The sequence below is a fragment of the Colias philodice genome, chromosome 12 (assembly GCF_061535455.1).
Source record: "Colias philodice isolate Cphi_HAF_F1 chromosome 12, ilColPhil1 Martin Lab GWU primary, whole genome shotgun sequence".
Taxonomy (NCBI): domain Eukaryota; kingdom Metazoa; phylum Arthropoda; class Insecta; order Lepidoptera; family Pieridae; genus Colias; species Colias philodice.
Window position 1 is genome coordinate 3624372 of NC_143097.1, and position 15645 is coordinate 3640016.

At 36.2% G+C, this 15645-nt stretch overlaps 2 protein-coding genes across 3 annotated transcripts in view; one reads left to right on the top strand and one right to left on the bottom strand.

Moving 5' to 3' along the window:
* The window catches only part of LOC149483863 (regulation of nuclear pre-mRNA domain-containing protein 1B), a 155383-nt gene that overhangs the window by 122356 nt on the left and 17382 nt on the right, over positions 1-15645 (bottom strand). The window lies entirely within an intron of this gene.
* Usp10 (ubiquitin specific protease 10) lies at positions 1729-14959 on the top strand. 2 transcript variants are annotated; one of them, XM_089701312.1, is made up of 12 exons: positions 1729-1886; positions 1995-2014; positions 6023-6149; positions 6510-8501; positions 8594-8789; positions 9276-9507; positions 9747-9857; positions 10231-10398; positions 10969-11176; positions 11728-11860; positions 13031-13197; positions 13935-14959. In XM_089701312.1, exons 4-11 carry the CDS (start codon positions 6593-6595, stop codon positions 13167-13169), a joined length of 3096 nt encoding a protein of 1031 aa, XP_089557438.1. In that variant the 5' UTR covers positions 1729-1886; positions 1995-2014; positions 6023-6149; positions 6510-6592; the 3' UTR covers positions 13170-13197; positions 13935-14959. The 2 variants fall into 2 exon arrangements, with proteins under 2 accessions (XP_089557438.1, XP_089557437.1); XM_089701311.1 differs by lacking the exon at positions 1995-2014.

A 15645-nucleotide genomic window follows, 5' to 3' on the forward strand; every position in this document is an offset into this window, starting at 1 on the left:
AATAAGTAGATACCTACCTACCTAGGTTTTACTCATTAGGAATTTATTCTATATTATGCCTAAACCAAGACAAGTATGCTTTTCCATCAGGTAGATGGAAAAGCATTATGTTAGAATTAGAAATTAATATAAAAGAACAAAAATCACTTCACCATAGTAGATACTTTCAGCTCCGCAGACAGCTTCTTTGGAGATCATTGTACAGTGGATAATATTGCAATATTTTCGATAATAATAATTGCAATAATATATTGGAATAATTCTTTTCACGCGATAAATCATTTCCACTTCACGTGATTACATCATTAATTAAAAGCATATAACTTTCCAGGGATTTCTTGCCTAATTATACCCATCCAAATATACAATAAACGAAATAATCAAGAACCAATCACATTTATTTCAGTGAAAATAAATAGGCATAGAAAAAGTAATTTTTGCGAGATGAAACATTATTATTAGGATATATTGTCACGTAGAAGACGAATTAGATCGGCAATACAAACAATCCGAATATTTGTTGAGATAAGAGCTTTGCTAATACTCGTGGGCAGGTACTGACTCACCTAAACTGTACTACGGTATAGACGATGTCCTTTTGACGTAATAGGAAGAGTCAGAAATTTAATAATAGTGTGATGCTTGCGTTCTTCTTAAGTAGATACACTTACTAGGCAATATAATGGTTTAGAGAAAGTGGGTCACGTATTGCTGTAGGTACTTACTTAGTAATTTTTAGGTGATTTTTTAAGTGTTGTGTTTTGTGGTTTTGCTTTTTTTTCATAATTATTTTCATTCTACTTAAAAATAAGAGTGGCACAGAATAGTACTGTAGTAGAAATAGAACGGACATAATATTATATATTGACAAAAATTAAAAAAAAAACATTCAGACTAACTAGGATTTTCAAAATATAATAATATTGCGTCGACTTTTATACATATTCTACTCATTTTCTGCAAAACAGGCGAAAATTTCTTCCTGTCCGATGATAATTATTATTAATTGACCATTAATTATTATTGATAAATGTTTTATGAATCTCTTGACCATCAACTCATCAAGTCATCACAGACATCAACTGCAGAGCCAGATCCAGGCAGATCCATTAGTTTTTTTTTTATTCGACAACCAGCAAAGGAGCGGGCGGTACGTGATGTTAGGTGATCATCGCCGCCCATATGCAATCGCAATTTTGGAAGAACCTTCGTGAATGTTAAGCATAATATTATTGTGTCCTTATATCATTAAAAGAATAATTAATATTAACGCAGACCTTGCTTAGTTTCTAAATTTATATTCAGAACTGCCTATACTGTGTGGTATAATATCTGTGCAGATCTGTGCTTACCTACTCCTTTTTGTTTGATTGTTCGTCCCTGTGGTTCTTCCCGCCTTTTAGTTATTTTATTAAAATTTAGAAATATTTAAAAGTGATACAGGCCTTTTTGACAATGCTTTTATTTTATATCAAGAGTATATTTTATTCAAGTTAGTAAAAGCAATGCCCAATGTTTCTATATTAAATCATTAAATATTTATTTTTTACCTTTTTTCCAAAAACATCATAATAATTAACATTACCGCTTTAAAAAAATACATTAATAAAATTTTGTGCGTAGCTTCCGGACATTCTGCAAATGGCAGCGTACTCTCTTCATTTTGTCTATGCTAAGAATATTGCGCTGTGATTGGCTCATAAAATAAAATTGAAAATGGCGCGGCATTTGTCACATCCTGTTATGTGTCGGTGAGTGCATGGCCTCGACGTTCATCCCGTTTCAAGATTTTTATTCCACAAAGCCGCAGTAATTTTACATATGTAATAAAAGGCAATAAAATTCGTAATGGTGTTCTGTAAAAGGCCATGGATTTGATGAAAACGGTAAGCATTATATAATTACAGCAATATACTTATAATTTTGTTTGGCTTTTGTTTCTTGTTTTGGTGATATTGAAACTGGCCATTATATTAGAAAAAATCTCTTTCCAGAAAATGTGTGCACGTGGGAGGTAAGTGTTAATAGTTTCATTAGTAAATGTTTCCTTCTGGGGTTACACAAAGTCAAGTTTGTTGATTTGTCAATACATGGCACCCGGCAACTGAGCGTTGTTACGCCATTTTATAGTCCTCCAAATGCTCCGCACATTTTGAAGCTTTGTATTAATTACGACAGAGAAATAGATGCTGAAAAAATCATGCTTTAAGTCCCGGTGATTGTGTTGGAAATAATCAGTAAACATGGGTTCTAGGTATGTCATTTTCACTATTTCATTGCATCGCATTACTTGACAAACCACATGTGCTTAGACGGACTTGTTGTTGTTGTTAAATCGGCTAAGGAATTTTTTTAGAAAATGATTTTGCATGCTAAATGTTGATACAAACGTAGCATATTTTTTACTATTACGCTTATTATATCATGATTTGCATTTGGGGACATACAAGTAACCTATAAATTTGACAGAAGTTCAATGTTCATAAATTGAGTGTCATTCTTGTTCATTTTGCGGTATTTTCAAGGTTACCCAGTTGTAGAAATCTATTACAGTGTTTCTTTTTACACTGATGCAATAATAATGAAAATGTATTAGTAGGTTACAACTTCAGTATTTTTTTTTTGTATAATGAGTTGGACATTGGACAGCCATATACCTATGATAATTATGAGCTCCTGTTATTTTTAGTTTGTTCTGATCTTATGCAGAAATAGTTGTACCCAGAATCATGGAAACAATAATATCTTTAATTAGATATTGATAAAAAGAGAGAATGTATAGGAAGCATTATGAGTAGGTGATAGGTCACTAAGTAATTGAAATGCCATATTGGCTCATATGTATACAGTATGTTACTAATCAACTTTTCTTGAGAGTATATTTCCTAGTATCGTGGAGCAAATGTATTTTTATCATAATATAGACTGACTTAATTAAGAACATTATGTCTTATTGTATTACATTCATTTACGTTACGGAGATATTGGAAAAAAATCATAATTGGATTAAAGCAATGGATGGCTTATCAAGCAAATATTAAGTATAAATGAATATAATCTAAGCTTGTGTATTATTCTGGTACATAAGCTACCCTGCGGGGTATTATCAATATCTGTTAAGTGGTTTTCATTTGAAAGAGTAAAAAATTATCCATTATCCAATCACTCACAAGAAATAGAACTTTGATTCAATTGTGAATTTCTAGTCTATTTGCAGTTATTAAAATCTATCTATTATAATATATAAAACTCAAAGGTGACTGATATAGTATATATCAACACACAGCCCAAACCACTGGACGTATTGGGCTGAAATCGGGCAGGTAGATGTTAGGACGTAGGCATCCGCTAAGAAAGGATTGCCCGAAATTCTTGCGGGAACAGGGAAAAACGGGGATGCATGTACAAAGTCGTGGGCGGAAGTTAGTTACTCTATATTTAAATATTTAACCCCTTGACCACCGATAGATTTTCTATTGTGTCTGTGATTCCGGGGGCTGAGGGATTAAAGATTAACTCAGTTTCAGAACAACTTATTTAATTGCAATATAACTGCTATTCAATATAATAAATTTTAAGCTACAGTGTAAACTCTATATAACGACACTCCATTTAACGTCAAACTCCGTATAACGTCAAGATTTCTCGACTTTGGTTGGTTTATATTGTTGTCTATACAATAATACACTCCATATAGCATCACGCTCACTCTAATTAACGACCACAATAAGACATTACCACTAGGAACTAGGACTAGGTTGTACTGACTAAGTTGCCGAAATCAATGAAAATGTAGTTGTGTACATTATTTTTTACTGACATACCGAAGATTCTCAGAAATGCAGTCGTAGAAAAATAAAGAAAAATTCTGCATGCCGAAGAAAATGGACGATCTGCCAAAAAATTGAAGAAACCTCAATATGAAGACCTTGATCAAGCGATGATAACATGGTTTCATAGGCAATGTCAAAATAATATTCCTGTCTCGGGACCAATCATGCAATTTTCCCTTTCTCTCCATTTAACGACCACTCTCTATAACGTCGAAAAATGCACGGTCCCTTAAGTGACGTTATATAGAGTTTACACTGTATATCATACTTTTAAACATTCATATTATGAAAGTTTGATGATTATAAGCACATGCAATTAATATAGAAAATTATACACATACAAGCAACAACTATCATAGTGTTATAATTAATTATCATCCTAAATACTTTTAAAAGGGCCTGAAGTCATAATTCCAAATATAAGAAAGATGATATTATCATAATGAATATTAACCTGAAAAGTAATACTGAGGTGTAAAATAGGATAAAATTGGCATTTTTCCTAGCTTCCAAAACTCAATTTACTTATAAAGTACTTACAATTACATAAGATACTGAAGTGCTCTGATCCACTCAGTTTTATTTACTTTATTTTATAATAAATGGTATTTTATTCTTTAGAGGGCCGATTTTTCAATCGCGAGATAAACAGTCTAATAACTACCCCTCGAATAGATTTATTCAATTATTTATCTAACTCATTACGGCTCGCCTATTTTTCAATCGTGATTTATTTGATGAATAACTATCTGACCAAATATTTCCATATTGGCAGCACTGCTCTCGGAGTGGCGAAACAAACATATTAAATTAGTCAGGTTAGAGCGGGATAGAGTCAAATCTTGCAATTTGTCAACAACCGTCATTATGACTCACGTCAGGAGTGCACTTGTCTTCTATGATTGTTGATTGTTGTTTTGATTCGAGTAAAGAGTTTGGTTAAATATGTGTTTCAATTTATATATTTTACGATGGAAACGACATACTTAAAGGCAGCGTTCGGCAAATTTTCAATAGCATGGTCATCAGTACTATCAAAAACATCAATTTCAATATGATTTTAATTGATAATAATTATATAGAAAGAGGTTTAATTGTTAATAATTCTACGCTCTATGTTATGACATACGAAAATATCTCAAATTTGACGCGTCAGTTGTCAACTCAAACGCCTAACAGTCGAATAGCGCGCTATCTGGCCGTTGGAGCGGCAAATAGATTTATTCCTCAAATAACGTAGTTATTCGATATATAAGTCCTATTCGTCTATTGAAAAATTGAATATTTTGTTAACTGAAGAATAAAGTCTATCTAGCTGTTTATCTGGGCATTGAAAAATCGGCCCAGAATCGAGAAAAAATATTTTTTGAAGACAGACATACATAAGACATTGCTGCATGATTATTGTATTGTATCCAAAATTCTCAACATTTTGTATTGTGTGGCAAATATCAAAAAGTGAAAGTAGACATAAGGTTGGGCATAAGTTTTTTAAAAATTGATGGCATAATTTATCATTGGAGGCATGGTTAATGGTTTTGGGATGAATTACCATAAAAGTTGTTATAATTTTGTAAGATATGAAGATATTGATAATTTATAGTTAAAATCAAATTAAATTAAGATATTACAATGAATTTATCATACTATACAGTACATATACATATTTACTAAAATTTAAAAACCTCATTGCTAAATTGAATAACTTAAAGAAATTATTGAATCAAATATTACACAATATTTACATAGATGTCTCATTCTTCCATAATATGCAAAAGGAAGATATATGGATCAAAACTACTAATAATAGTAAAGTAAGTTGCAAATCAGGTATTTTACTCTGTTTCTTGTGGGTACATTTCCTTTATTGATAAATTATAATTTAAGTGGTCAAATTAGTTCCAGGTAATAACTTCAAGGTTACAATCTCGATGTTCATAATAAAAGTGCATAAATTATACACTTAAAAACATTTTTTCTTTAAGCATGTCTTATTGAAATCTATGGACATGCAAAGCTTTGGCTGAGCAATGTTATGAAGGAATTGACTATTCTAAAGCAAAATTGGAAAATTTAGCACACATTCTTTGCTTAAATCAATCTGTTTTCCACTTTCATGTAATTAGTAAATGGTTGTGGCATAATTGTACATATATCTCGTATCTATAAATATGCGTGACGTTTTCCAGGAATATCAGTTCCTAGACTTGTCAGATGTAAAAGAAGCGGAATTGAGCAGTTTGCAGTGCGCGCTGTTCAAGAAAACTCCTAAAATCGCGTCCGCCGGACAGAACGGTTGGACCGAACCTACTACAGGTATGTATTTAATACAACAATAGAAACTTCTTTTTTGGAGAACTAAATTCAATAGTGCCAAATTCCATTAAATTTAATTATTTTCATTGAGTCCAATGTTAATTAGAGCTTATCTTTGTTTTGATTTATGTAAGACTTTGTTATTTTTCAAATATGTAATTATATCAAAGCTGTAGTAACTCAGGCCCCGAACCACAGACACAATAGGAAATCTATTGTGTATGGGACCGATCGGGCCGCTTGGGGCTCAATGGGTTAAGAAATAAAATAATGTGATTTTTTACACAAATATTATATTCTCCTTCTTTATAATAGTTTCAAAAGTGCATATTATAGAACATTGTACATTGTAACCGTCAGACGTGTCATCGTGTTCATCGAGCACGGCGGGCCCACCGACCGTGTCGAGCAGTCTGGACAGCCTGTCGGGCGGCGAGTGCGAGATGGCGCCCCACTCGCCGCAGCGCGCCGGCCCGCCGCCGTACGCGCAGCCGCCCGCCTACCCGCCGCCGCACCACCAGTGGCCCGTCGCGCCGCCCAACGTGTACGTCAGCCAGGTCACCGCCAACGTCAACGTGCACGGCTACATGGGCCAGTACTACCAGCCGCAGCAGTACGTGCCGCAGCAACCGGTCGACCGCCCGCCACGGAACCACAGGCGCGACAGACGCAACAAGCGGCCCCCGTCTCCGCCGCAGCCGCAACCGCCGTACTATGTTCAATATCCACAGTACTATCCCGCTGCTCAAGCTCAAGGCGCGCCTCTATACCATCTGCCGATGTATCAGCCGCTCGTGTACGGACCCTACCCGTATCCACCTTACTATCCGGAATACCCGATCCCGATAGAGGGCGAAGCTGGAGAGAAGGGTCCAGATGAATATTCACAAGAAGTGGTAATGGAACAGGAGGCGGTCGAGGCTTATTACGCGGGGGCACACTACGCTCCGCCTTACGGCCCGCCGGTCGAAGGTGGCGTTGAATATATGCCATCGATGTTCATTCCGCCACCGCATCACCCCGCCCCGATGCCGATGCCGCAACCGCCACATCAAACCGCCCCACATCAGTTTAATGTGCACGCGAAAAATTTCGTTCAGGGGCAACACAACAAGAACTTTAACAATGATAAAAATCAAGATCAGAAGGTTCAGCCTGTGATATCAACGGCTACCACGTCGGCGGCTGGTCCCGTCGAATCACTCCCGATGAAAGATCTCAAAATCACAAAAGGACCTGGGAGTCCAAAACAAGACAGGCAAAATGATGCAAATGCTAAACTCAATGCTGGTGATAAAATTTCGCCAGCAAGTAAAGTGGACCCGACTAAACCCGCTTGGACACCTGAAAATAAAATACAAGATCTTAATCAGATTCAAAATATTCCAAAAGCTTATCCAACACCACCAGTTGCTAACATTCAAAATGCTGGTGCTAAACTTCCGCCAGTTGTTAACAAAGCTGCTAAAGGGCCAAATGCGCCTTTCTCAGTGGGAAAACAGCCACCGAAACCGCAACTACCTACTGTTGTTCCAGTACAGCAATCTGTTTCCACTCCTAAAGCTCCATTCGGAAATAGACAGAAACGTGACGGCATGGTTAACCGTTCACCTTCTAGTGAAAATGCTGATGGCGAGAAGAATATACCTGTTGAGCACGTGAAACGCGAACCGCCTCTACCGCCGAGCAAAGCTCCTATGCCGATTTCTATCACGCTACACGCGCAAGGGCCTCCTTTGATTGTGACTAATAAGTCACCCTTCGCACATTCACGTAAAGTGATTTCAGTGCCTGAACCACCGCCGGTACCACAACCTCCTCCCCCGGCTCCTACCGCGTCTGATTTCCCACCACCACCCACCCCTCGTAATAGGGTTGATACAACACCTGCTCCAGTTGTTCAACAACCCCAACCTGCTCCCGGCAAATCATGGGCGAGTCTTTTCTCCAATAAACCTTCCACCGTAACAACGACGACTCCGCCAGCCCCTGTGCCCGTGTGTGTGGAAGAACCTATCAGTCCAACCACAGTTACCCCACCAGTGGCTCCCAATGTGCAAAAGCCAGTTGCAAAAGTACCACCTTTTGACGCATCGCCACTGCAAAGCGTCGGAGTTGACAAAACTCCCGTTTCCAAACCGCCAACGACAGTAGCGAGTCAACCGACAATTTCCTACTCAGAGAAAACATCTGTAAATACTGCTAGCAGTATGAGCACTCCCACAGCTGCCAAGCCAACGACGCAAACGCCTACAGAAGTTCGCGAAGTTCCTATTCAGAAAGAAGCCGCTCCAGCTGTGACTATCCAGCCGTCGCCTTTCAGTGATGACCCAAATTCGTATAGAATGGGAGGTAAATATTGTATTTCCACATTTTGATAATGATTTATTTTACTATCAGTAAATTATATTTTGATAATTAATATCTTTTTTCAAATATTTCAGAATTCCTTGCCAAATACACATTGGACAACAGGCCTGTGTCGCTGTTACCGCGTGGTCTCACCAATCGTTCTAACTATTGCTACGTGAACGCGATCCTACAAGCGCTGATTGCTTGTCCACCTTTCTACAACATGTTGAAGGCACTTCCTTACCAGACCCGTCGCGGCAAGTCTAGCACGCCTGTTATTGATTCAATGTAAGTTGTAAACATCATCATTAAATTCCAAACAAGTTATTTACATGTAATTTTTTTTGCTATTGAGTTTTTTATTCTTAGGTTTTTTATCAAATTGATATATTAATTTTTTCTTATCTATTCTATTGTGGTGAAGTAACATGGATTCTTGTTTATAAAATAACATAATCATACTCAAAAGTAATTGCTTCTCCAAACTATACTCTTTGATATCAGCATAACAATCATTTTAACTTTTTTGTTTTAAACCCTATTATCATTTTCAACCATATAATACAACATCAACTCAAATTACCATTACAAATTACATTACAAAGCCAATGTGAAAAATGTTGTTCCAATTATACTTTACTAGATTTCATTGTAATCGGTTCAGTAGTTTTTACGTGAAAGATTAACAAACATCCATACATCCATACTTACAAACTTTCGCCTTTATAATAGTATTAAGATTAAGATGATCCTCAAACAAGCAATATGTTCCAGGGTGGAACTATGCTACGAGTTCAGTCCATTGTCCGGTCCGAACCGACGCACACGTGGCGACGCGACCAACAGCACAGTGTCCGTACCGGCCGGACCTCCGCTCGACGGATCTGCCGGTCTGCGGGTACTGAGGGCGTTGAGACCCTTCCCCGGCTCGCAGGAGGGCAGGCAAGAGGACGCCGAAGAGTTTCTGGGTTGTTTGCTCAACTCTCTGAATGATGAAATGCTTGAGGTTTGTTTTAGATTTTTATATTTTTATTAAACTGTAGATTACTAGTAAGTGGGTGTATAAGGGAAGCTCATAAAATTATATAAATAAGTTTTTGTTACTATTAATTAATACTGTGCAAAACCAAACTTTTAAGTGATAGTTTTTCAGTAGATTGCTTGCTTGTCCTGTTTAAAAAATTTTTGTAAAAAAAAATTACAAACTTAAGAAAATATTTAACATTTAAACCTTTAATATTACAGCTGATTAAGTTGGTGGAGCCAGATGAACCAAAAGAAACGAATGGCAAACCGAATGGCGTCGTCACACAAGAGCAGCCTCCTGAAGAGGATGATGATGATGATGAATGGAAGGTATGGATATTTTTACATACTATAAAGAAAAAAAAAATCGTTATATTTAACTCGAAAACTGCTTGAGGAATTAAAAAAAATTTAATATAGTACTACATATATATAACAAAAATAGTGTTTATGCGATTAGCTTTATATTTAACTAGCTCTGCGTGCGTTTTTTTTTGTTCGAAATTGTTTTTTTAGTCGAAGGTGGAGGGTTTTGTTTTAACTAAAAAAACATTGTGTTTTTGTATTATATTTGTTTGTGATGTTTTCACACATAAACTACCCAACTATTTTCAAAAATTCTTTCACCAGTAGAAAGCTTAATTACTCACCTTCTTTATAGTATTTAGCAGTAGCTAGTATTAAAATCAATTTTCTTGTACAGGTGATGGGCCCGCGCAACCGCGGCGCGGTGGAGCGGCGCTGGTGCGCGCGCCGCACGCCGGTGGCGGACATCTTCCGCGGCCGCACGCGCCTGCGCCTGCACCGCGCGCCGCACCACGACGTCACCGACGCGGTGCAGCCCTTCTTCACGCTGCAGCTCGACATTGAGGTGCCTGTTTGTTACGTATATTAGCAACAGCTCGCGGACAAGCTTGCATGGTGAAAGAGAATTACACATTTGTGAACAATTAGGTTACTCGCGTCCCATATTCGCACGGTTCAATGAGAATTACCCATTTGTGAACAATGAGGTTACTTACTTGCGTCCCGTATTCGCACGGTTAAAGGAAATTAAGCTCCATTTGTGGACATATTTGTCATCTTCCACACTACACAAATGGACGCATCAAACGGCAATCGTTGCGGCGAGCAGAGACCCAACAAAGATTTTTTGCAGATTTGTGAGTGCGAATTTTAAAGCGAATCTGCATGATTGCTCACCAGTTTAAGAATTACACTGCTAATGTTAAAAGCCTATTTATATCAATCCAATCCAATTTGTGAACCAAATAAGAAAATAACAAACAAGGCATTGAAATATGTGTGCAGTATTCTTCATATTGTGTATAAACTAAACTATAGTTACCGACATTAAAAATTAAAATGTATGAAAATATTTTGACATTGATGAATTGTGTTTTCACTAATAATATAAACTTATAAATATTTTCCTTTCCAGCGGTCCACAACAGTGAAAGATGCTCTCGAACTGCTAGCAGGCAAGGACACACTAGAAGGAGTATCAGACGCATGGCAACAACTCTCCTTGGAACAACTACCAGTTGTCCTACTGTTACATCTTAAGTGCTTCCAATTGGACTCTGAGGGACACACCGCCAAGATCGTCAAGAACATTGACTTCCCGATTGATCTGAAGATCGATCCTAGTGAGTATTTGTTACGAGAATTATCGTTTTGTGTAGAAAACTTAATTAATTATATAACAGACCTTCCTCAAGAATCACTCAATCTATTTAAAAAAAAAACTCATCAAAATCTGAGTAATTTAAAGATCTAAGCGTACTTAAAGAGGGACAGGCGCGACTTATGTAATGATCATGCAAAGCACATTAATCAAAATAGAATTTATCTCAAAAAACATATATATAAATATAATAATGTTAATAATATATATGTATATATAATGATGTGTGTTGTGACATGGTAGTAGTTTATGTAATCACACAAGATAATAAACTGGATTAGCAATTGCATAATCCTGATGCTATTCCATTAGTTAGTGTAATTAAAACGACATAGCCATTCAACTTACATAATGCCATACCTCTAAAATGTAAAATAGTATGTTTCATAGAAGAAACTGCAAAATTGATAAAGAATCAAATCATTTAACAACACAGGAATAAGACTGAAATCTAGTCAATATTGTAGAAATATATGAGAATTAATCTAATATGGTAAATTGTTATATTTTCAGAAATAATGTCGTCCAAATACACATCAAAGCAGCGTCTATATAAACTATTTGCGGTGGTATACCATGAGGGAGTGGAGGCTGTCAAGGGACACTACCTGACTGATACTTATCATGGACAAGCTGGCTGGATTAGGTATAACATTGTTACTTTATATGTTACTAGCGACCCGCCCCGGCTTCGCACGGGTGCAATGCTGATACTAAATACACTACAGAAAAACTGTGAACGTTGTATATAAAAACATAGCGGCCCGCTCCGACTTCGTACGGGTATAAAATAGATAGCCGGGCGGCCGGCCGCTACCGCCGCAAACGCTACGTCCCGCAATTTTTAAATCTGTAATATCTTCGAAAATATTCACTTAAATCATACGGTGTAAAGGGCCATATAGATCTATATTAAATGAACAATGTATTCAAGGTATTTAATTGGTTAAGGATTAATGCTGTATTGGTTAAAATCGCATCGAAAATTAGCCATTATTTGTCGTAAAAAGTAAATGACAAAAAAAAGTTATTGTGGGTTATCCATAAGAGATAGACATATATCATCGCGGACTTTTCTGTAGACCTTTTAAATGTGTATAATACTTAGTACATTATATTCATAAAAATCGTAGGGTTCAGCCTGCGTTTGCAATGTAAGCGGAAAAAATGTAATTTTTTACGACATCACATTAGAAACCTCAAAAATAACAGTACTTCTCCACTATTTAATGGATGTTATTATACATATAAACCTTCCTCTTGAATCACTCTATCTATTAAAAAAAACCGCATCAAAATCCGTTGCGTAGTTTCAAAGATTTAAGCGTACAAAGGGACATAGGGACATAGGGACATAGGGACAGGGAAAGCGACTTTGTTTTATACTATGTAGTGATTACAAATAAAGTAAAAAAAAATTATATTTTGATATTACTACGAGCACAAGCTATGCATTATCTCAAATTATTAGACATTAAACAAATAGTATATTAATTAATTTCGTTACAAAGAATTTTGTCAAAATTATTATTTATTATGGAGTTCTATGAAAAGTAGCAACATAGCTATTGTTAAGGAGAAGGAATAAAGTATTAGATACATATGTTTTAAACAGTTCATGAATTTAATAATAAAATCGATTTTGATTTAAAAAGCATGCTCTATTGCATAATTATCTACAATGATGCTATTATTTTTCGTCTCTGAATGTTATAATATAACGCAATGAGGTCAACCACAACTGAGTACACACACAAAATACACTCTTTAACCACTATACAACAATCCGTACAATATAAAGCACATGCAATTTCAGGTATGATGACTCCACGGTGACCCAAGTGACGGATGCCCAAGTGCTGAAGCCGAAGCCCCCACGGATGCCGTACCTGCTGATGTACAGGAGACAGGATACACTACCAGCTCACAACAGGCCTGCGGGCAAACCGGAATAGAAGTGTACACGTTGGGCAACCAGTCGCGGTGTGTACTTCATTAAACATGTGTGTTGTAGAGTATGTTTATAACTGAAGCACAGTGCCGGTGTAAGGGCCACTGACACCCCGGGTGAAAATATTTTGGCGCCCACTTGAGGTGTTCGCAACTTCAGACCTTGCCCCCCCCCCAGAATTGGTCGCCCTGGGCCATCGCCCTCTCTCTTTTTTGTTAATAGGATGGTTGTGTCGATAAACCTATCAAATAAATAAACAACAGCATCAAATTCATTACATTAAAAGTTTCGCTATTTAATATTAGATTGTATTGGCTAGTATACTATTAGAGCGTATACGCACTATGCGGGTAGCCGCATTGCGGGTAGCCGTCCGGCTGACCGCAAGCACAATTATGTACGTAATATTCATTTCTATGCGCACTGCGCGGTTTGCGGTAGCCACATCGCAGTGCGCATAGAAATGAATATTACGTACATAATTGTGCTTGCGGTCAGCCGGACGGCTACCCGCAATGCGGCTACCCGCATAGTGCGTATACGCTCTTAGATTGTATTGTATGTAAATGTGGCAGAAATGCATTCAAGAAGATAGTTTCATACATATTTCTTCCAATTTAAAACTTACTATGATGCTATTATTTTTCGTCTCTGAATGTTTTATAAAAATAAAACATTGTGAGGACAAACAGAACTGAGTATACAATCAATTAGAATACGCAAAACAAAAATAAAAGAGATATTGTACTCATAGACTTTTATTTTTCAGGTATTATGACAAGAATAGCGCGAGTGGCTGTCCACACGGAACTATATATGGAGAATATCCTATATTTCACAACTTGGAAATCCTAAATTTGAGACCTAAGACTCAGTGATTAGTGTAAAAATAAAATAATGTAAATAAGTGCTAGAGTAACGTTTTAATCGCGGTTTATTTGTATATTTCGATTGCCAATAAATTGTAGTTGATTGCTATCGAAAATTATATTGTGCCTACATAACAGCACAACGAAAATGTATATGTAAAATAGACTAACTATTTATGTTTTCATCCTGTAAAATTACAATACTATTGATTGGTGATTTTTCCGTTTCAAAATTTACATTTGGATGCTTGTAATTATTATAACTTAAGCTAATGTGTATATATTTCCGTGTATAAAGTACAAAATGGCGACATTTTGATTTTTAAACTGTAAAATTTATAATCTATATTTGGATATGAAATTCGTGTACATACTATTGGGGGGTGTTTGTTGTTTTAATTTCTAGTTTTTTTATTATTATTTATGAGTGCTGTCCTGACTCTGTCGGTTTTTGTAAATAAATCATCTGTGTATATTTATAACTGGAGGTTGCGGCATGAATGTTGTGCTATAAAGTGTAAAAAAAATATAAAAAAATTTCGGGTCGAGTGTCGATATGGTTATAATTAGAAAGTACAAAGCTGGGATTACAGGAAAGTGTGTTGAAACAGTCAAAATTGTACATAGTTTGTGAAAAATTCGTATGTACATAACATACCAGGATGCATTTTCAATGAGAAATGGAATTATTTACTTGAGATTGTTGATAGGAGATGGATATGGTGCTCTGTTGGAATTATACCGCGTTTTCAATACATAAAATTGACTCTTTTTTTTTCTTTGCTTTTCAAGCAATAGACTGCTACCTTTTTGGTTTGAAGCGTCCATGACACGTAATTATTATAATTACAATGAATGTCCGTATGGTTAGCTGTAAATGAACTATATTTGGTTGCCTTGTCTTATACATTAGTATGAAAACAAACATCGCCTGTTTATTTTTTTTTTTGCGAAGCATATTGCGATTTGAAAAAGGAACTTGTTTCTTTTTTTTTGCAATTTATGTGTTTGCGTTAAAAAAAAAAAAGAATAGTGGCCAGTGTTTTGAATGTGTTTGAAATCGTGGTGTAATACGGTGTTGTATGGAATGTGCCTAAACATGTGATATGGACAAGGGTGTGACGCTACAGATTGTATAATATTGTTGTAATTGTTGAAATATATGTTATCCGGCCGTTGGTCTCTCGTGAACGTCTGTTTTTAATATTATTATTCTAAATCCACAATCTATCGTTTTGTTATTGAAATTTTCATCGCGAAAGTTTTACTACTCTTAATGTTAGATGTGCTAAATTTAAAGTCTATGAATATTTGTGTTGGTACGTGCTAAGCATCGCCGTTTTTGTATACATTTATAAAAATCAGCGATAAATAGATTTTTTATTGCTTTTTCGTGTCCACTATCTCGTCCAATAAATAAGTGTGGATATACCGTGAAGTTAAAATGCGTAATACGCAATTCATTGTATGAAAATCGTTTAAATCGCTGGTCTTTATTGTGTTCGCATTAAACACTAAAATTGTCTGATCTCACCTAATGTTGTTACTTCGATTTGTACGCAATGTGGATGTAAATTATTCCTTGTGCCCGAGAACGCGCGAATGTCCTTA